We start from the raw sequence: 23,693 nt of genomic DNA on the forward strand, positions 1-23,693 counted from the left end.
CCACGCACGGACCAAGCACATTGAGGTGCACTACCATTTCGTCCATGAGCGTGTCCTTTCCGGTGAAATCGAACTTCAGTACGTGCCGACGGATCGGCAGGCTGCCGACATCTTCACTAAGCCTCTTGGTCTGGACAAGTTGCGGCAATTCTCCGGTGCGCTCGGATTGCGTCACCTTGACGTGCCAAACTCGAGGGGGAGAACAGTCCCGAACGACCAAGCAAGGCAGCAGGAAAGGAGCGAAGACCGCGACACCGAGCCGGTTTTCGAGTTCGACTTCGGATCGGCTGAAGAAGCCGAGGGCGGACAGAAGGGGAGCAGCCGAAGGAGAGAGCCGAAGCCAACCACGCATGGGGAAGATGACGCCATTGAGGGCGAGAAGACCGAAGACAAGTTGGAGACACCCAACTCAGATGAGAGAGAAAACCGATCAGAGGTAGCCGTGTCGGTTCGGAAGTTTGATTCAGATACGTTGAATCAACCGAGGCCCAAACGGAAGAAAAGGCAGCAGGAGAAGTGTCAACACTGCAACAGCAGAAGAGCTGATAAGGGCCACATGAGCAGACAGGCCGACCGAAAGGGTCGAAGCGCGCGGAGTCGAACAGGTCGAGGAGCGCGAGCGAGGCGTGAAGCCAAGAGGAACCGGAGCTGTGAGCCCAAAGATCCCGAAGAGCCTCAAGTTGAGCTTGAAGGGGAGTGTTGAGAGACAAGCTCAACATCGGCCGGATCGGCTGAAGAAGCCGAGGACCGGATCGGTTGGGACCGATCGGTTAGGCCGAATGCGTAAACTGGTACGTAGACCGGTGCGTAGGTAGGGCCGGATCGGTGCATAAACCGGGAAGCCGTTAGGAAAGATATTCCGTGAGGAATATATTTGGGAGTTAGTGTAGGAGATCTTAATGAGCATTGAAGTACTGTCAGTACTTCTATCAGTCCTTCTAGGACTTGTATAAAAGTGTTCATTGAACACACATATGTATGAATGGTGAATAGAGATTGAGTACCGTTGTTGAATACAGTTCTTGTGTTTTCTCTCTCTCACTCACTCTCTGTCTCTCCCGCGTATACTGTGCAAGCTCAAGCTCTCCATTAAACCTAAGTTTTCTTCCTTCTGTTCGGTCTTCATACTGGCTTCCGCACGCTACTTTTTACAGGACTGTTATACCGGCATGGTATAACTGAAGAGTTAGTCGGATTCACAGATGCCGACTAGGTTGGTGATGCATCGGATCGCCGATCCACCTCCAGTTACATGTTTTCTCTAGGTAGCGCGGTTGTTGCGTGGAGCAGCAAAAAGCAGCCAACAGTGGCTCTGTCGAGCACTGAGGTTGAGTACCGGGGCGCTACCAATGCCACCTGTGAAGCCATCTAGCTTCGGCGACTGCTGCAAGATCTCCGGATTGAGGTGTCGACCCTGATCCTAATCTATTGCGACAACATAAGCAACATACAGCTCGCCAAGGACCCCGTATTCCATGCTCGAACAAAGCACATAGAAGTGCATTATCACTTCGTGCGTGAGCGGGTCCTGATTGGTGAAGTCGAACTTCAGTATGTTTAGAAGGATCGGCAGGTTGTTGACATCTTCACCAAACCGCTTAGATCAAACAAATTACAGCACTTCACCGAAATGTTTGGTGTTCAGCATCTCGACGTGCCGCACTTGAGGGAGAGAACAGGCGAAGGCAAAGAAACTGGTGCCATAACGGGCAAAGGCAAAGAAACTGCTGACGGCACCGGACAAGGAATCGGAAAGGGAAGAACCAACAAAGGGGGAGACAAGACGAAAAAGGAAGCCGAGTTGACGAAGGAAGTCGGCACATCCGAACAATTCGGAACGAGTGGCAGCGGCGATAGAGTCAAGAAGGGCAGAGCCAACTGGAAGGAGAAGGCCAAGACCTGGACATGGTCTAATGTGGTGAAGGGCCTGAAACCGAAAGATGAGTTGGAGAAGGCCAAGACCCGGACATGGTCTGATGTGGTGAAGGGCCTGAAACCAGAAGATGAGTTGGAGAACACCGACTCGGACAAGAGCGGGAACGAATCGGAGACAGCCGATTCGCTTCAATAGATGGATTCGAAGGAATCGGATCAACTAAAGGCCAACTGGACACAGACGCAACAGAAGTCGACGCCAACACGAAGGAACCGACGGGTCGACAAGCGTTAGAGTCGCAACAGCGAGGGAGCTGAAATGTGCCTGTTGAGCAGACAAGCCGACCAAGGAGGTCGAGGTGCGCAAAACCAGAAGGGTCGTGGCAAACAGGACCGGACCGGATGAGGAGCGCGAGCAAGGCGGAGCAACACAAGAAGGAGCCAGGTAGAAAACCGGCTGCCACGGACATTAACACCACGATCCGACCTCAAGTTGATCTTGAGGGGGAGTGTTGAGAGAGCAAGCTTAACCTGATCTGGATCGGCTGAAGAAACCTGAGCCGAATCGACATCCGGGAGTATGAGCTGGATCGGTATCCGGAAACAACCAGACGGATCGGGGAGATGGATCAGAGAGCCGGATTCAAGCGGGAACCGGAAGCCTAGTAGTGCCTAGACTACTAGGTAATTATTGTCTCATAGTTAGTGTCAGTCGCACGTACGAATATTGAAGTACCTGTCAGTACTTCTGTCAGTCCTTTAGGGAGTTCGGTTCAATTCAAACTGAACCATTGCCAATTGTTAGCGACATCAAGCAATTGCTTTTTATTGCATTATTCAGATAGAACATAATATTCATCATTTCATACAAATGTGTGATCGTGTGTCAAATTTGGAGGTATATTTCTTAAAATTGGTAAGTTTTATACACTGTTATTTGATGCCAGTGTTTGCACAATTCACATAAGTTGACCCAAAATTAGAGATGGAGATCGTTTTCCTATTTCTAAGGTATCGGGGATTACATCATAATTCGGATATGCGCAATTCTTTAGTATTTAATGGTAGGCATGGAGTTTGGAAACATATCTATGAAAGTTGAAGGGAATACTAATGTGACAATTTTCTTTATTGGAGCAAGTAGAAAAAATTTCCCCGATGGAATGTTCGTCTTGCTTATTGGCAATTCAATATATTCCACTACCCATGTAGTCTAGTTAGTGGGTGAACATACTCCATTGTGATACCCATCATACGTAATGTTTTCACACACATTTATTAATATAATTGCGTGTTTTTACTAAGAGAGAGAGAGAGAGAGAGCCCAGATGGATGTAGCTCAGTTGGTAAGGTTGCCCAATGGAGACCAAGTGGTCATGGGCTCAACCCCTACATTCCACAGTGGCATCTAATGAATTAAGAGATATATATGAAGTCAACCCCCAAAAGAGAATGAGTGAAAGAATAGAATAGATGTTTTATCCTCCATGAAGAGACCAATTTTAACCTATGGGACCAAACAATATATCCTTGTACATGACTCCTACTAGCGATGGGTCCATTCGGTTTTGGTTTGGTTAGCTTTCTTTGCTTTGAAACCGAACCAAATTAGATTCGACCATTTATATCAAATAAAAACCAAACCAACCATTTATTAGCAATGGGCCCAGTTTCAGCTCAAATGAAACCGAACTGTTAAGCCATGGTTTAAAGGTTTATAAGTTCCAAAATATCTAAATGGTTTGGTTTGGTTTGGTTTTAATTATTATAAATGGTTCAGTTTTAGTTCAATTTGGTTTTGAAACTAGGGTTTATTGGTTTATAGGTTTAAGTGGTTTGGTTTAAAGGTGTAAAGAATCAATGGTGATTCTTGTGTAGCGGAATAGATGTGTGTTATGTGCGTATATGTGTGAGAGAAGAAGAGTGGAGAGAAAAGAGAACTCAAGATAGATAAATGATTAGAAAATAGAATACTCAAGAAGAAGGTGTATATTTCACAAGTAGAATGAGATTTACAAAATGTAGCATAACAAGGAGTCACAACCGACATAGTATAAAGTATGAGGAGGGTGCTTTATATAGAGTCACCCTCTCTCTTCATTAACTTTACAACAACCACTCTCTCTCTTGGGGAATGTGAAGACTCATAGTCATGGGGAATATGTAAGTCATTAGTTTTGTGTCATAGAATATGATTCTATGACACATAGTTAATGTGTAGAGAGTAGTGTTGTGACTCTTGACTTTTAAGTAATCATGGATTCTCAAAAGGTGTGTTCACATGTTGTGCTATGTTAAGCTTGATTCTCAACAAAAGGTTTATACGTTTTTTAGCTAACTTTTTTTATCCCAACGTTTATATAATTTAATGTTTTTTATTGATTTAATTCACTTAACTTAAATGTTTATTTAATCTAATGGCTTAATTAATGCTTATTTATTTACTTAATTAATTGAACATAAATACTTATTTAATTTAGTGCATTTTTATTTATTTAATTTTTTAATTAGTTTGACTTAAATGTGGTTAGGTTTAAACTTTTTATTAAATTGCTCGATTTGGCTTCAACTTTCCCTAAACAGTTTTGGTTTAAATACTATCATTTACCTTATCTTAAATGGTTTGGTTTAATAGATTGAAAGTTCATAAACAGTTTGATTTGGTTTTTGTTTTATATAAATGGTTTTGTTCAATTCGATTTGATTTGGTTTGATTTGGTTTTCGTTTTATATAAATGGTTTTGTTCATTTTGGTTTAGTTTCAAGGCAAAGAAACCGAACTAGGCCCATTGCTACCGTTTGAGAACTCTCAAGCCATTTAAACCAAACTATTTAAGAAAAGGTAAACCAAATCTTTTAAATCAAAACCGTTTAGGGAAAAGTTGAAACCAAAACAAACCATTTAATAAAAGAATTAAACCTAACCATTTAAGTCAAATTAATTAAAATAACAAAAATACATTAAATTAAATGAGCATTTAAGATTAACTAATTAAATTAGAAAAAAAATTAAATAAATAAACATTTATTAAACCATAAAATTAAATAAGCATTTAAGTGAAATTAATCAAATCAATAAAACATCAACTAAACCATTATATTAATAAACCATCACAATGATAAAAAAGTTAACCAAACAATAATAAACCTTTAAACCAAACCATTTATTTATTCGTGAATCGATAAATCAACCATGGCTTAACGGTTTAGTTTGATTTGAGCTGAAATCAGGCCCATAACTAACACCTACTTATGAAAGGGGTTACTACACCACCATAAAACTCTCTATGTAAAAATAATGCTACCACATGAGAGAGAGAGAGAGTTTAGATATGGAGAGAGATAGACATTATTAGACACTACACAAGGATACCAAAGACAATGTATTAGAAAATAGAAGATAGTCATACAATGATAAACATCCACAAAAGATGAAATGGAAACATCATTAAACAATTTAATTACATTTATAGAGAAACATGCAATGACATTGTTACAAATAATGATCCAACACCAAAGCACTAACTAGTACTAGTAGGGCTCTGGCCTGAGTTTTCCTTCTTGTTATCTTCCTTCTCCTTCTTTAGTTTTTCCTCGAGGTAATAGAATATGGTGCCATCATATATTTGTTTAACATCTTCTTTATGAACAAATCCATCTTTATCTTTCAAAGTATGGAATGCTACTCTCCATTCGATAAAGGATGCAACTCTATATTGTCATTGTAGGCCACAATAAGATAGAAAATTTATATTAACATTTTGAGAATAATGTATCAACCATGTTGTGATTAGTAAATTTTACTATAATCATCATATAGTTATGTTATTGAAATGTTAAAAAGTGTTTTATAAATTGTTTCTATTGATGGGGTTTCTTACTTTCCACCAAAGCTCGAATCCCTGCGGAACGATTTGCGCATTTCATTGATTTCATTTAACGTCATCATATTCGGATTTGTTCTCGAGTACTTGTTGAACAATTGCTCGAAAACGTGAGGTACAAACCTACAAGACCAAATTTACAATAGAGCAAAAACAAACAAAAATGTAACAATATCTAGCACATTCACTCATAGACAAGAGGAATCCATACATTAACAACATTTCAATGTATTGTGACTTACCTTCCACCTTCATCATATATCCCTGAATCGTTCCCATGCAAACCAAGATGGATGTTCTTTACATAAATAGGGAAAGATATTGACGGAAAGTTGGCCTGTAGTCATCGTGAGAATTTATGAGGGATGCATTTGTAAGGACCTAAGCACAATTAAAGTGGAAGTCGTTTGTTTTACTCACTTTGGAAGTTCTACCACTAAGACCAACATTAATGAAGATCGCCCCAAAAACCGATAAAGGCACATTACATCCTATTGCTCTCAATCCTAGAAAATAATTATTGAGGATACAATCAATAGAAAAACAATATGATTATACATTACACACACCGATATGTACATGAGTTATGACTCACCCGTATATGTTTCTCGTGGGTAAATTATACCATCTTTGTTACGATCAAAGAATTCCACATGACGTTGTAGAGGAGTCAAAGAATAGCCTTCTTGACCAAGGGTACCTATATACTCTCTCTCTCTCTCTCTCTCTCTCTCTCTCTCTCTCTCTCTCTATAGATATATGTATATATATATATACATATGCATGCATACCCACACACACACATATGCAACAACCACAAAAGCAAGAATCAAATCAAACATTTTGCATTGATGAAATAAGTTGGTTCTTGTTGAAATGCCATAGTCGAATATTAGTCTTGATATGGTGTCTCGACCACCATATTCTTGGGATAGCTACAACTAATAAGGGTCAAACAATATATGGACACTAGACAATCATGTTCCTAGAACCTTAACTTTGGGATGGCTACATTAGCGATTGAAAGTACATGCACGTTCTAACTAAACTTTTAGGCCAAATCATGTATGACTTTATTAACTTGATTCCTAATGATTACACGTGTGTTACTACGCATGATTATAATATTTATGAACAGTACGTGTGTTATATTCGAGAACCCAAGACCACAATATGTTTTACCAACAATAAAAGATTTCTTTACTTCAATATTATACATAGGCTACAAAATTTATTTTTGCTCGTACTACATAGTTGTGTCAAGGACTATTGGGACATGGGAGTTGTATATTACACTATTAAAAGTTTGATAAAATGAGACCAAGTGGCAATCCCTCTTGGTTAAATTACATGCAAATTGTGACTTTCTCCAACTAAATTATGATAGCAATGTTGCAAAACATCCAATCAAGGAATATTAGGACGAATATTAGGACCTCATCAATCAAGGAATATTAGGACGAATATTAGGACCTCATCAATCAAGGAATATTGGCACATGATCCAACAGTATTCTAAGTACTAAAATACAATTTGGGAAGCTTGATAAACTAAGATCAAGTATGGGTTATCTTTCAAGACAAAATTCAGAACTACACCATTCTTCCAACTACAAAAAATTTGACAAACTAAGATCAAAACATATTTCAGGACATGACCATTATTCTAACTACGAAATCTCGATAATGTATTTTGGGATGTCCATACTAGAAAATCTTCATAAACTAGGATTAAGTACTTGTCATCCTTTGTTGTTAAAAACACAATTTGTGACACACTTCTCCTAGCAATGATAGTGTGAATAATTAGGAACATTGGTACGAACAATTATACGCCACTAATAACTCTTGAAAGAGTGATATCAAGCAGTGATCCTTTCTCATTAATTCAATAAACTTCGCAACATTAATGTCATGTGAGATCACATGTGACAAAACCAAGCCAGATAATTAGGGCATAAGCCCAATTATTCATACTATGGGAACCTCATAAAATCATGAGACTTAAGTTGTTCCAATATCGAAAATGAACCACTTTTTGCAACGTTTCTTTCTAGGCATTATTACTAAATATTGTAAATATTGTATAAAAGATCATTCACACCCACCCTTACAAGCCAACCTCAATGGCAAGAATGGACATGTTCAAACAACCATATGTTTGGAACACATACAACTAGAAACAAACTCATATATCTCTAGAACCATGCCGACATTGAGTCAACAATGATGTTGTGGTGTTTCGGGTCATCCATGGCTATCAATGTAACCAACATGGCCATCTTACACTATGTTGTTATACTAAGGGAGAATGATGGCCAATTAGTTGCGCTTTTTGTTGATCCATGCACAAGATATCATGGATTGAATTTAAGACCAGATCAATTATATCATGTAATATCATGAGATGCACACATGCATACACATGAATGTATTAATCATGAGATGCACATATACATACACATGAGTGTATGCAAGGCTGTACATGTGTATGTGTATGTATGTATGTATGTATGTATGTATGTATGTGTGTGTGTGTGTGTGTGTGTGTGTGTGTGTGTGTGTGTGTGTGTGTGTGCATGTATACAAAACCTCTTATGTGTGTTTTTGTGTATGCATACATGTACTTTCATGAGTATATATTGTATGCAAAAGATCATGAATCTATATAAACATAGAAGAGAAATGGGATTGAATCAAATGAGTGTGTTTTAAAGGATTTGATTAGAAGAAGCTCAAAGAAAACAGAGGATTAGGTTAGAGATGAAAACAAATATCATCAAATCAATTAATTCCTGTGAAAAAGAAGGGGAAACCATTCCAAACATCAGAGAGAGAGAGAGAGGGAGGAAGGGAGAGAGACCTGCAAGATTCTCCATTAAAGCTGTTGAGACGGAACAGGGGAGAGACAGAGAAAGAGAGAGGGATTGTAATTGGAAATATTAAGTCCTCCCATCACTTCATTCTAATTTTTATAGTAAGACATTAACATGTAATTCATTCGTTAAAAAAGCTATATTCTGCTGTTGCATTTAGGGCATAGATAACTTCACGCCATGCCTATCCAATTTCTCTTCTCCTTCACGTATACGTGTTCTCTCTCCATCTCCTTCTCCTTCTTCCTTCTTCCTTCTTCCTTCTTCCTTCTCATACATACATAGCAAGTGTTACTTACAATACACATCTCTCTCTCTCTCTCTCTCTCTCTCTCTCTCTCTCTCTCTCTCTCTCTCTCTCTCTCTCTCACGTTCAATTATATTAATACATTTGTGTGTGTGGAAAACACTGCCCACCACTAGTTGTCTCTACCATTAGATAGGGCTCTTAGTGGGGATGTGCTGAATCAATCGCCAATCATTAAGCTATATATATATATATATTGTCTCTACCATTAGATAGGGCTCGTAGTGAGGACGTGCTGAATCAATCGCCAATCATTAAGCAATATTTATTTATTTATGGACACCCCAGTTGGTTGTGGGTAAACGCATGAACCGATTGTCAAATCAATCAGCTATATATAGATAGATAGATATCGAAACAATTGTCAAATCAATATATATATATATATATATATGGACAAACACTCCATCGAGGAAAGAATTTTGAACTTGCTCCAATCAACAAAACCTGCTTACGTCATATACTCCCTTGAACTCTCTCGTAGATATATAAATACATATATATAATGCTCTATAAGTCCGTGTCTATCATCAAATATAAAAGCATTGTGCATATCCCAGTTATGACGCACTCCCAAATCTCTCTCTCTCTCTCTCTCTCTCTCTCTCTCTCTCTCTCTCTCTCTCTCTCTCTCTCATCAATCAAAATCAGTCTCACCATGGACTATAAAATATCTACTATATTTTGTCTCTTTGAAGATCACTTTGCTGTGCGAGATGTTATTGTATATGCCGCACATAGGGTTGGCAAAAAGCAATTAGAGGGAAAGTCTTCTAAAGCTATTGTTTGTACAATCCTTGATGAACATAAAAGGGCAATGATTCTAGATAGTAGTAAGGTATACTTAAAAGGGACAAGTTTTTTTGTAATGGAGGATAGAACTCCACAAGAGCAAGAACGTAGAAGGCAAGCATATTCATCGAGGAAAGCAAATCAAAAGGCATAGCAAACAACAACCTATGGGACTATAAGTGTTTCACGATTGAAAGTAATGTTTTGGAATTGTGTAGGATATCCATCGAATAAGGGTTTAGGACTCAATGATGTAGCTCAAGGTATGGATATTATATTTTTGACTGAAACATGGGAGCATGAGGCAAAACGTATACCTAAGATAGACGGTTACCTCATAAAATCGATATGGCCTCACTCCAAAGGGAATATTGGGTGTGTCGAGATAGCATGTATCTACCATGAGAGCTTAGATAATTCTATCAAAGTATGCAAATATGATGACTATAAGAGATACATATTGATAGAGGTTAATTTGGGGAAAGAGAAGTTGTATATAGTTGCATGTTACATTTCTCACAAAGACTCAAACTACTATAGTAGGTTTTGGTTAGATTGTGATGATCCTTTTACATAATTATGCCATGGTATACTTTCATTTGAGAAGCTTGGTAAAGTTTTAATTATGGGAGACTTCAATGCAAGAGTTGGAAATTTTCCAAAACGTGGCGACATTTGAAGAAAATGTAATAGAACATTGTCTATTGCATGACTCAGAGGATTGTGTCATGTCTGATTATGGAAAACTTTTGATACATATGTTAAATTGCACAAACTTGATTATCCTAAATGGCATAAAGGCATTCCCATTGACAAATGTGCTCACATGTTTACCATCCTCGGGTGGAGGAAATGAGGTTGATTACACATTAATGTTCGCTAGTTGGTTCTCTATCTCCGGACTCAGACTACAAGCCATTGTACCTAGAGCTTGCAATTCCACATTTCACCAATAGATGCCATGGAGTGAAGGATGAAAAAAGATGTATCATACAACCTTGTTACGAAAAAGCTAAGATGTATGCAAATGAAGTGGAGAACCATTTGTTAAATTTTTCTCTAAGCAACAATGTTAAAGAAAATTGGCAACATTTGAAGGATATCATCCTTAAGGCTGGGTATCGATACTTTAAGAGGCATGTGGGTGGGGATAAGACGTGTAGTTTTCCATGTAATTATTGGTTCGACAATGAATGTAAGATGTATCTCAAATGGTTTAAGTCCATAGAGGGGGAAAATGAAAAGATTATTGCATGGCACCTATATAAGAAAGTAGTGAGGAGAAAGAAAAGAAGATATTTCCAAATGCAAGAGATGAAAAGGAAAAACTTGTTTAAGCTCAAGCCAAAATTAGCATGGGGACAACTCAAAGGTGAGAAAGAAGATGTGAAAGACCACTTTACAAATGAAGAGATGTTTTACTATGTACAAAGGCTATATATGCATGACGGTGTGGCTCCTATGGTTGAGAAAATTGAAACACCATGCACTACATGTATCGATATTGATGATTTCAATAAGGGAATAAAGAAGATGGTGAGTGGGAAAGCAGCAGATGCAACCTACATCTCAAGTGAGCTTTTAAAATGGACAATGCCACATACTCGTCATTGGATAATGACAATAATAGAGCAAGCTATAAAACAAGGATTTCTAAATGATTGGCTTATGAATTGGATTAAACCAATATTTAAAGCCGGAGATAAGAATCAAGTATCAAATTATCGTACAATAATGGTGAGCTCAACTATTGCTAAATTATATAGCACTATTATGGAGCAAAAGATAAGCACATGGGCTGAAAGTACAAGTAAAAGAGCACTTGGGCAAGCAAGATTTAGACCAAAACACTCCACTATGGATCATTTGGTCACATTGAGAGTAATCATGGAAGAGAGTCGACTACAAGGAAAAACACTTTATTGTTGTTTTGTTGATTTTAAGAAAGCTTTTGATACCGTACCACGAAGTGAGCTCTGGAATAGAATGGTAGAGATTGACATGCCATTAGAGTACCAAGTTGTTGTTGCACGCCTATATGAACAAGTAAAATGCCACTAAAAATGGATAGTGGATTCTCAAAGCACTTTTTAAGTAACATGGGGGTCAAGCAAGGATGTCCACTATCACCCACACTTTTTGGCTTATGTATTGATAAATTAGAAGAAGTGATAAATAAGGTTACAAGAGAAGAAGGATTGAATGCTCCCAAATTGATGCAACATGTTATCTTATTGCTTCTATATGCTGATGATGTGGTACTCTTCTCACATGATGTTGATAGTATGCAAAATTTACTTGGGGTATTAGAAGAATTTTGCCATAGTAATGGACTAGCAGTGAATGTGGATAAAACAAAAATGATGGTAGTGCAAACCATTCAACCTCATCATTACCCTATGCTCACATATAGAGGTGAACATATACAATTTGTTCAAAGCTTTAAATATCTTGGTATTGATGTACCTACCACAAATAAATGGAGTGCATGCTTTGATTCTAGGCTCCAAGCCGGTTGGAAATCGTATTACCTTTTGGAGAACCAATGCAACCAAAGTGATACTTATGGATGGGAAGTAAAACTAATGTTGTTCAATGCTATGGTAACTCAAGTATTGCTTTATGGAGTAGAAGTATGGGGTGGCACCATCTCTCTTAATGCATGGAATGAGATTGAGAAAATTCAAAATATGTTTTTAAGGAGGCAATTAGGAGTTAAATGCACTACCTCTTACCATGTTATGCTCTTGGAAACAAGTGTTCAACCCATAGAACTATTGGCACTCCAAAAAGTATATAAATACATTACAAAAGTCAAGAATATGTCGAATCATCGATTACCACATCTTGCTTTGAATGTTGGATGTAAGCTACAAAAGAATCATAAAAGTAAGATTCTCTCATCCGGTTGGGTTGTTGACATAAGGAAATGGTTTAGAAGATGGGGTTTGGATGATCTTTTAAAGCTTTCGGGCAATGCTATGCAATATGTAATGATTGAGGAAAGGTTGGTGGAATCATTAAGGATGAAGTGAGAAGATGCTAAGAGGACAAAGCTAGAATACTACATTGCAAATGTCAACCCTCAATGTTGGTCTCAATATAAAGCAAGAATGTCTATTGATCGTATCCAACCTTATTTCATTACCAATATGAGTAGTAATGCTCGTAGAGCCCTTACACTACTTCGCACTCAATCTCACAAGTTAGGTATTGAAGTTGCATCATGGTATCAAAATGTAACTAATTTGAAGACATGCAAAGTATGCAACGAAGGCATGGTAAAGGATGAGTGTCAATTGCTCTTCACATGCTCGACATATAGTGCAATTCGTTCAAGATATGCTAGCATACTAAGAGGGAGTGATAACGTAAGTGCCATACTTAAGACACCACCGAGAAGTTGAGCTCATATGTGTTTGCTTTATTCACACATAGAGATTGTGTGCTTCAATGTATGAATACCCCTTCTTAGGAAGGAGACATATCAAGAACGCATGTATACTCTGGTCCCATGGGTCAAAATTGGCCTCTTTATGGGCAATAAAAATTCTAATTCTAATTCTTTCTCTTAGGTCAAAATTAGACTCATCATGGACTATAAAATCTCTCTCTCTAAAGATCGGATGTGGAAGATCTCCTAAAGATGGGATGTTATGAAATATGTAGTTACTGAGGAAAGATTAATTGACCCACTAAGGAAGATTCAGTGGAAAGATGCTAAAAGGACAAGTTTAGAATATTACATTGCAAACATAAATCCTAAGTGTTGGGTTCAACCTTATTGATCATATTCAACCTTACCCCATTACTAACATGAGTATTAACTCTCGTAGGGCTAGGGATCGGCAATAGTTCGGTTTAGGCTTAACTGGTTTGGCCTTATCCAAGCCAAACCGGTTAAGCCTAAACCGTTTTGGGGTTCTCAAACCTGAATAAACCAAACCAAACTGATCCCTAAACCAGTTTGACCTAAACAAGTTTGTGAACTGGCATGGGAACTGGCTTGGAAACCGAGTTGTGAACCAATTTGGAAACCTCCCTCCGTCTCTCTCTCTCTCTCTTCTCTGTGTAGTCTCCCTCCCCCTCTCTCTCTCTCTCGTCTGTGTAGTTTCTTTATTTTTTTGGTAAAAGCACACAATTATATTAATTGTATGCAAAATCCACTTTGTTAAAACACTTCTTAGTCTCCTCTGCCTATCATATGCCTATGTGGGGGGAGGGTCATTCTCTAATGCTACTAAAAAACCTGAATATGCATTTGAGGAAATGATCCCCACATGCTCTAACATCCATCGTCTGTGTACTCTCTCTCTCTCTCTCTCTCAAGTGTCTAACTAATTTCTAACTTTGAAGTTTTTCTTTAATCTAACTAGTAAACCACATAACTGGCTTAGCCGGTTTGAGGCAGTTTGGCAAGGCTCGAGACAGGCCAAACCGAGCTCAAACTGTTTAGTCAAGCTCAAGCATGAGCCGAGTCACTAAGCTGTTTTAAACCGGTTTAGGCTTGAACTAAGTTGTTGTCGGTCCCTACGTAGAGCCCTAACAATCTTTCGCACTCGATCACACAACCAATTATTGAAGTTGCATTATGGAATCAAAATCAACCAAATATAAAGGCATGTAAGGTATGCAATGAAGGGCCAATAGAGGATGAATATCACTTGCTTTTTACATGCTCTACATATAGTGCAATTCGTGAAAGCTATGATGATAGCTTTAAGGGTTTCTTTCTTTCTTTACACTACTAGCACTACATCCTAGGTTCGAAACCCAATTGTCTCACCTCTTAAGGACTCCTAAATATCTCTTATTTCACTAATATAGATGTCACTATGGAATATTTTAGGGGTTAAACCCATGACACCACCTTGTCTCCATTGGGCAACCTTACCAACTGAGCTACATCCATCTAAGCTCTCTCTCTCCCTTTAAATAATGGTTTTCATTACGAAAGAAAAAAAACACCACCATGACTAACTTACCACAAAGTATAGGACCTTTCTAGGGATTTAAATGCTACTACAATTACAAACTCAATGCCACCCTACACACCAATTCAAATGGTGAATATGATGATATGTGACCTTGGAAAGTTCTTTCTCTTCATGGTTGAGATTTCGTGACTTCTCTAGCATTGTCAATTACCACAAAGAAGTCCTTTTAACTTTATGACATATTTTCTTACCCCAACTTGCGAATCAAAAGTGAAGCCATTCTGCATATTCCAATTGCACAATAGCCCCCAATACCTCAAGAACTCAAAAATAATTTTGAAACGAGGCATCGGTTCATTGTTCTCCATATGTGCAAAAACCTAATTGAAAGAAGATAGGCTTAGTACTCTAGTTAGAGACATCCTTACTAAATTGATACACCTCCTAACCATCTAGCATGAAAGAAATCAATGCTTACTATGTTCCAATTCCCCTGAACAAAAGAAACACATTCCCCTAGCAATGTTTCTTTTTTTTTTAATGCATCCCCAATGATAAATCTCCAAATGAGTTCCTTAGGTCGTAGCATCAATCGAGAACACCAACCTACCATGATCATATGAAACAACCAGGTAATGGACTTACGAAAACCTCATATCTTTATAACCCTTTCTTCCATCCACTTATGTTTGTCAATCAACTTGTGATAAGTATCGTTTGTTGAGATCATATTCAATCTCCTATTTCCAACAAACATCCAATCAAGCTCTTGAGATTCCCCATCTAAATCAAGAATTGCCTCATACGATGATAGCAATTCTTGCAACTTATCTCAAATCAAGGTATAACGTCTTGGAATACGAAATATTGATCTTGTTGTTCGAAATGCCATCAATCTTCTTTGTGATGCCAACATAGCATCCTTGACTTTTACCAAATCCAATCTATCCATCCGATTAAATTGAAGGTTAAGGAAGTATTTACCTTCCCACCTCAACAACTTTGGTGTCGCTAAAACCTCCATTTGTAATGAATTGGTATATCCCCTTTCTTGTGGAGGATGCCATAGCACAAAATCCAACATACTTTACCAAGATGTCAACAAATGGTTAACTATTAGAGACCTTGCACATTTGATATCCCTTTCAGAACTAAAGACATTCCAGCAATTAGCTTCAATCGTCATGTTTCCAATCTTAATTCCTCTCTCTCTCTCTCTCTCTCTCTCTCTCTCTCTCTCTCTCTCTCTAAACACTCCTTTATTTTAACAACCTTTATCTTTCAAACCTACCAAAAGATTCCATCATTATCACTTGCTTGAGGATCGTAGAAAGAAAGATACAGTCGATGGTGACAATTACAAAGAGATTGTACCAATCAGACTTGCCCATGTCGACGTTATGATGAATTTATATATATATATATATATATATATATATATATATATATATGAGAAAACCATTGAGTTGGGTGCATGCATTGCTAGGACTTATAACTAACATACAATATCACATAGGAGACAACCATTAAGTTGGTAGCGTTAACTACTTGTGCTTATTAGTAGCATACAATGTCATTAGAGACTAAAATCAAAGAAAATGCAAGAATGATCGTGCATTGCAAGCTAGAATCTAATGTGTCTCTTTTCTCGTGTGGAATCATCGCACTAGTTTGGCAATTGCAGATTGTTTACATTGCATAAAGAGAAATGCATCATCCCACTATGCTTCTCACATTCAACAATCATGAGGGGAAAGAGAGAGAGAATGATCTTTCAACTAGCATATGCATGAATCTCTCAAACACTGCAATGAAGTGGTATGTAGCACACAATAGATACGCACATAAATCTGCAACATTTCATCTCTACAGCTTTTTTAAAAGGACAATTAAACATGTCCCAGGGAATCCCGGCATTGGACCCGACTGCATAAAGCTCACAGTCACATTACTAATGAAAGAATTGAATGCAATTACAGCTTTTTTCCTAGGAAATGTCCTGTAAAGTTGGTTGAAGAAACCAACATTTAACTGAAAATTTACATCCTGGGATACTTCAAATTCTAATTAAAACATTTAATGCTTTACAGCTTTTCCCATGTGTCTCAAGGTAATACACGATACATTAACACGCAATTGCTAAAGCATTTAATGCCATCAGAACAGTTTTCCATGCAACTTCGAATCAATTATTTGATGAGCAATCAATCATTTAATGATCCAAAAGAAAACACATTTAAAAGCATATTATTGATTCATGAGAGCCAATAGAGAGAACCATCCCAATGCAAACACATCTAGCGGCATCATACTTGTCCTCCATGTACATTTGAAACAATTGTTTGATGAGTTTATAAACACCAATGTTTATGATTTAAATGTATACTTAAGAGCATGTTATTGCTCCATGAGAACCAAAAGAGTGTAACAAAGGCAAGGATTCCAATTAAGAAAAAAAAATGCTTATCACAAGAAGCCCAAAAGAGACTTTAGGGTTTGGGGTTTGGGTTCAAGATAATTCCATTCCAAGGTATATACACACATACACATGGAATTATGTCATTTAATTGACTACTCCTCAATACATAATCATGTATGAATATGTACGCATTCATTTTATATTCCAATGCTTTGAGAAATCTTCTCTAGACGAAGGAATTCACTACTCAGCTCAATATATAATCAATACTCCCCTCTCTCTCTCCACCACCACTCATGGCTTGTTGATCAATACAGGAAATTTACCCCTTAATTTTACATACAAATATTTTCATCCGAGGGGTGCAACATTCAGCTGCCAAAATCACCCTCCATCAGCTCCATGACATCTTCTTGTTGCTACAAAAAAATAAAAAAATAATTCAAAATTTTAACTTCATCGCACAATGCATTTGTTGGCCTACAAATATATGCACACGACTCTATCTCTACATATACTGGTGACCTTTCCAAATGTGGAGGTTCAAACAAATGAAGATAGGCCCAAACAAAAACAAAAATATAGTTACCTCTTTTATATAACTTGCAAGTAAGTCATCCATGGGAGAAGCCATGCGGAATGGTTCCGGCACTCCATGGTCGGCTTTAGACCCCAAGAAGGCATCCAACAACGCTGCCTCTTTAAATTTCGCATCACTCTCACCAAAGGATTGCTCACTACTCATCGAGGAGCAAACAGGGAAAGCATGTGACTTAAGGTCAACATCAGTTCCCACCTTCAATGGTGCTTGATTCATAGAAAGAGGGAGAGGATTCCTAATGTATTGTGAATTCAAATTGGGAGCTAGGATTGTTCCCAATGGTTGATTGAATCCGGTAGCGTGCCAATCCATTTGCCAGCTATCGCCTAATCCCGGATTTAACCTTGATGAAAGATTGTCACTAGAGAGAATATTATTTGATGATGCCGTAGAGTCAACCGGATTATTATATAAAAGATGATGAGTTTGGCCGATCTCATTTCTTTGAAGAATGGATGAAGATAGAGGCAGCACATTAGAAGCTAAAGGTATGTTGTTGTAAATTCCAACATCCGATGATGAACCATAAGGCTTGGAATTCAAGCCAGCACAAGGCTCTAGATTAGATACATTCATAGTTGCATCTTGAATCGGCATTGCGGACCCAATCATCGATAAAATACCACCTGATGGTGGTGGCAGTGGTGGCTGCATGACTGACGAATTGTGTCCTTGATCGAACCCAATCTGATTATTACCTATACCCATCATCTGTCGTGATTGTCTACTGTTGTCATGTAGGCCAAATCCCCCCCCACCATCGAGACCTCGGGAATCTAGTAAACCATAGGGTAACCTTCCTTGCAGTGCAGCAATTTGCCCAAATAAGTGGTTATTTTGACCTGTCCTATTTGATGGACCCCTGTGTAGAGAAGAAACCAAAGTTTGTGCCGGCAAACATGTTCTGAAGTCGGTGAGCCCAGCAGCATACCGTTCATCAATCGAACCATAATTTGCAGAGCCAGGTTGATGAGGAGGAGCACTTAATCTTTTCAAATACAACCTATACTTCTGTAACCAACAAGAGGAAATTTGAGTCTTAGCCGAGCATACAATCATTCTGGAATACATTCATATATTTCTTTTGTATAATTACAACTACAAGTGTAAGCTACAAGTGAAATAAAAACAATCCTGCAACAAGTGAAAAACAACACTATGTACTATTCAAACCTATAATGCAAATTTACCATTAACGAGTCCAAACCAACAATGAATTGCATGGATTCATGCTCACACACAAATTGCACCAAGTGAAAACAAAATCCATTGTGAAACTACCAATAAGGCCTCCAGCCACAAATGCATTTAAGTGTGCGGTATTAATTAAACACACAGCCATTGCCTGCGATTCAACCTCACGCAAACATTTCAACAAGCAAAAACAAAAGATTAGAACTACGATCTAAATCTATCATTAAGGAGCCCAATTAAAGGACGCATATACAAGCTATTAAACAATGCTTTTATGCAGCCCTGGAATTTGGAGGCTGCAACCCTTCAAAAAGGGTATCACCCTGCAAAATAAGGCACATCTTTAAATAAAGTATGTAAGAAAACCTATAGTCTAAATTGCCCTTCAATTCAGATGGATCCATTTATAAGACCTTCAAATACAAGGGTAATATTTTAAATTTCCCAAGGGTACTTTTCTTAGTTTCATCGTAATCTTGCTGCTATGACCCACTGAGATTAGTACCAAAAATAAACATCAATGTGAGGAATATTTGACCAAAACTAACGAAATGTCCCTCTCTGAATTGTTTCTCATTTCACTGGGACAAAAAGGCCAAAAAAAACTTGTTTATTACTAGACAGATATTATATTTTACAAACCTGCAAATGGCTGGCAACATTTTCTCTCGTCAAACCTTGGACATCCATGAGTTCCAATATTCTTTTGGGAACCGCCTCTGTAAAAGATCAAATAAATTAGCGTTCTCTCTCTTTAATCAACTTCACATATATGTAGCTCTCCTTATAATGGATGGGCATACACCTTTGTACATCTGATTTGTCTTATAGGCCAATGAATTTTGGCCTTAAGACATTAAACTTAATTTCTTTCTCTACCTCTTTGTATATTCATCAAAACGCACATGGGCATATATCTCTAGCATTTTGTCTTTCTTTATCTAACTCTAGGCATGTTGTTCACCCAAGTGTAAATGTGTGTTTATGCCAACTCCTATTGATGGTAGTGTGCACATAAATAGCACATACTCTTTGTCTAACTTGCAACTAATGTTATGCAATTATCAACAAACCGAATTTGCATTGATAGTTTACAGCATTAATAAACACAAAACAAGGAGAAAGAAATCTTACTATCTATTCCTAGTTGGTCCACAGCACCCACAAACTTTTGATGTAGATCAACGGTCCACACCACTCGCGGTTTCTTGGAGGCAGATGGATCCTCATTATCCACTTCAGCATCATCTTCATCCTCTTGAGCTGCATCTTTCCTCTTTTTAGAGGACTTCAAAGAATCATCAGCCCTTTGTTTGCTATCATCTTTTCTCTTCCTCACTACATGCTGCCATATTACTTTTAGTTCTTCTATCCTCACTGGCTTTAGCAAATAATCACAAGCCCCATGTTTTATGCCTTTCATTACTGCACGTGTCTCTCCATTGGCAGACATCACTATTGTTCAAAACAACATGCAACATTTTTTTATTATTAGTTCGTTATCTCTTTGAATTGATGGTAAATTCAGTCAACTGGGGAGAAGCTGTTGATAACTACAAGCTTAACTGATAACAGGAAGATCCATTTCTAAGCCAACAAGCTCCAGCAGCTTGAAGCCATCCATGTCAGGCATGTGGACATCACTTATAACCACATCAAACCCATCTTTGTTTTCTCGCAGGAGTTTAAGTGCATCGGCTGCCCTCTCACATGTTGTTACTGAATGAACAACCGTCAACATAAGCAAGTGGAATCGACAAAGTATATAATACCATATAAGAAAACAGATTGAACGAATCAATGCTATACGAGAGGCACATTTTGAGATAGCTATAAGTTCTACGTTTCCAACCATCATCTCTCAACAATGTGCGCACAGACATGGTTGGGACACAATATGGGTTCCCATTATCTCGATATGGGCCCATGCTTTCTTCGATCTTCAAAAGTGACCCCACACTTCTTAAAAGAAAATGCAATGTCAATGTGGGCAGATACAATTAACCTATAGGTTTATTCGCAGCCATAAGTTAACAAGTCTGGATGATTATGGTGTGGAGATAGGCCGAGGGTTCAAAAACTTCCTAACCAAAATAATAGAGTTGACATCACAGGGTAACACTGAATATGCTTTTACTAGTCATTTCAACAGATAGCTAAGGTCTAGATATAGATAGCTGCTCCATGGGTCTACACGTACATAGGATTTCACCAATCATCTCAAATTCATGGATGAGAACGTGCCTTGACAGCATTTGGATGGATATGATCTAGGCTATATGAACAACATGATTTGGAAGCTATAGTCTAGAGAAACACTAAGCATCTCAAATCCACAGATGGGCATATGATTTGCCAAAATCTGGAGATAGATTTCACCGATTGTTCAAATATCATAGAGAAGCACGAAGTGTCTTTGTCTGGATGGCTGCAATTTAGAGTGTGAGTTGTCCATCTAATCTAGAGGGCTATTGTCTGGAATTTGACACTAGGGTTTCGCAAACTCCATGACATAATCTGGATGTCGACCTAAGGTTACAACAACCGAACCTTAAGCCCAATGCATCTTTTTTTTAAGTTACTGGGCATGGTTAGGCTAAACTCATGTTTAATATATATATATATATATATGGGAAATAATCTTTCTTAAAAAGGAAGCACATGTCAAAAAGGAAAGCTTCTTACAGGGGAAACCTATGCTTCTTAAACAGGAAATCCTACAGCAAAAAAGACAGCTTCTTGAATAGCAATGCATGTTACCTCTATAGCGACACTGCCTTAGCATCTTGCTAAGTATAAGCAAACAGACACGATCATCATCCACTGCCAAGACTCGCAACCCTGCTGGAAACTCCATTTTCTCTGTATTATCTGTTATGCTATTCATTCTTACGGATACGGATTAAAAAAAAAAAGTTCAGAGTAAATCTATCTCAGCTTCCATGGCTCATTCAGGCATGGAAACCCTTTTATTTTTCTCTTTCTCCTGCTCTTCTCTTTTGTTCCTTGTCTTCAATCTCTTTCTTCTCTGTCCAAATTCCTCTCTCTCTCTCTCTCTCTCTCTCTCTCTCTCTCTCTCTCTCTCTCTCTAAATCAAGAGAAATTTAGTATCGCCCTAAAAGCAGCAGAAACTAGGGTCTTAGATTTGTGCAAATGCTGTTTTTTTTCCAAGGAATTTCTCACGTTCCCTCTCGCTCGCTCTCTCTTTTATTTCTCTCTGTCTCCCTCAGTCTGCCTTGTCTCTATGATTCTTGCTCAGTCGGAGAGAAGCTACCATCGCCCAAAAAGCAGAAAAACTATATATTTACAACCCACTCACTTCACTTCTCTTCACTCTGTCTGTCTGTCTGTCTGTTTGTTTCTCTTCCAAACGGCCACTTTCTGGGGCCTTTTTCAAAGGAAGGGGAAGGGGAAGGGGGACCTTTCTTTCTTTCTTTCTTTCTTTCTTTCTTTCTTTCTTTATATTCATTCATTCATTCCTCTCCTGCTCCTCCTCCTCCTCCTCCTCCTCACTCCTGCTCCTGTTCCTGTTCCTGCAGCTCCTGCAGCTCCTTCTAATGATGAGATGATGATGATGATGATGATGATTATGATGATTATGATGGGGATGGGGATTATGATGATGATGATGATGTTTCTCTCTCTCTCTCTCTCTCTCTCTCTCTCTCTCTCTCTCTCTCTTTCTGCACTTTTTTCTCTGCCACTTTGATGAGCAATGAAACTGCCCCCTTCTTCTTCTTTTTCTGATTTTTGTTTTTCTTTTTCCAGTCCTAGGTTACATTTACTTGTTTATTTATTTATTTCTTCATTCATTTATTTCTTCATTTATTTATTTATTTACTTATTTATTTCCTTATTTACTTATTTATTTATCTTTGCATATATATTTGTTTATTTACTTTACATATGCATTTATTTATGTATTTATTTGTTTACTTGCATATTTATTTATTTATTTATTTATTTATTTATTTATTTATTTATTTATTTATTTATTTACATACATACTGTATGCAAATACATATATATATATATCTTTCTTTATTTATTTACATATGTAAAACACACACACTTCTTCTTTTTTGTTTCTTTATTTATTTGCATACATATGTTTTTTTTTTTTTTAAATTTATTTATTTTTTTATTTTTTTATTTTTTTATTTATTTATTTATTTATTTTACTGCAGAAAGAGAAAGACAATGAGAAGTGAATACATACATATATGTATATATATATATATATATATATATATACATATGTATTAGAGTCTAGACCTGCCTGCCTATCCTCTCCCTCCTCTTTCTGTTACTCTTTTCTTAAATGCTCATGCTCTCTCTCCCCCCATCTAAGCCCCTCTTCCTATGCACACACACACACACACACACCCATCCCTTCCACCTCCTAACCCCATCCCTATCTACTTGATTCATCGCGCTCCGGCTTTTCTCGTTATTTATGCCCCTTTGCTACCTCTCTTGTAGCTTAACACTATTTATGTATGTGTGTCTGTGTATGTGTAATAGTGTATGTGTATGTGTCACACATGTACGTACATTTGTGTGTGTGAGTGTTGATGTATGTATTTGTGTGTATAACGTATGTGTGTGAGATAGAGAGAGTGTGCACATCAGGTCTTGACGAGGCTTTTTCTTCCATCCCCATACTTCCCTCTCGCTTTTGCTCACATTGCATGCTCCTCTTTGTATTTGTCCCTCCACCTCGAGATTGACTGTTCCATGAGCACACTCGTCCCGTTTCGGGGTTCCTTTTCTTACCTCGCCCTCATTCCTTCCCCCGCAACTATTTAG

The 23,693-nt window shown here is 37.8% G+C and overlaps 2 protein-coding genes across 3 annotated transcripts; both read right to left on the bottom strand.

The window, feature by feature from the left end:
- Window positions 1-5,245: 5,245 nt before the first annotated feature.
- On the bottom strand, window positions 5,246-8,748 carry LOC147864553 (putative peroxygenase 5). 2 transcript variants are annotated; one of them, XM_087319185.1, is made up of 6 exons: window positions 8,622-8,748; window positions 6,355-6,459; window positions 6,180-6,265; window positions 6,002-6,096; window positions 5,757-5,882; window positions 5,246-5,586 (listed from the first exon to the last, which is right to left on the bottom strand). In XM_087319185.1, exons 1-6 carry the CDS (start codon window positions 8,635-8,637, stop codon window positions 5,397-5,399), a joined length of 618 nt encoding a protein of 205 aa, XP_087175311.1. In that variant the 5' UTR covers window positions 8,638-8,748; the 3' UTR covers window positions 5,246-5,396. The 2 variants fall into 2 exon arrangements, with proteins under 2 accessions (XP_087175311.1, XP_087175312.1); XM_087319186.1 differs by having other exon boundaries at window positions 6,355-6,441; window positions 8,622-8,680.
- An 8,347-nt stretch (window positions 8,749-17,095) lies between these two features.
- LOC147864554 (two-component response regulator ARR14-like) lies at window positions 17,096-21,915 on the bottom strand. Its single transcript, XM_087320474.1, has 6 exons — window positions 21,645-21,915; window positions 20,451-20,603; window positions 20,019-20,339; window positions 19,527-19,603; window positions 17,679-18,701; window positions 17,096-17,508 (listed from the first exon to the last, which is right to left on the bottom strand). The coding sequence occupies exons 1-6, from the start codon at window positions 21,769-21,771 to the stop codon at window positions 17,461-17,463; spliced, it is 1,749 nt and encodes a 582-aa protein (XP_087176600.1). The 5' UTR covers window positions 21,772-21,915; the 3' UTR covers window positions 17,096-17,460.
- Between the last annotated feature and the right edge of the window lie 1,778 nt (window positions 21,916-23,693).

Source organism: Azolla caroliniana, unplaced genomic scaffold, assembly GCF_043228905.1.
Source record: "Azolla caroliniana isolate FFs.n. ecotype wild unplaced genomic scaffold, voAzoCaro1.0.p SCAF_5, whole genome shotgun sequence".
Classification (NCBI taxonomy): Eukaryota; Viridiplantae; Streptophyta; class Polypodiopsida; order Salviniales; family Salviniaceae; genus Azolla; species Azolla caroliniana.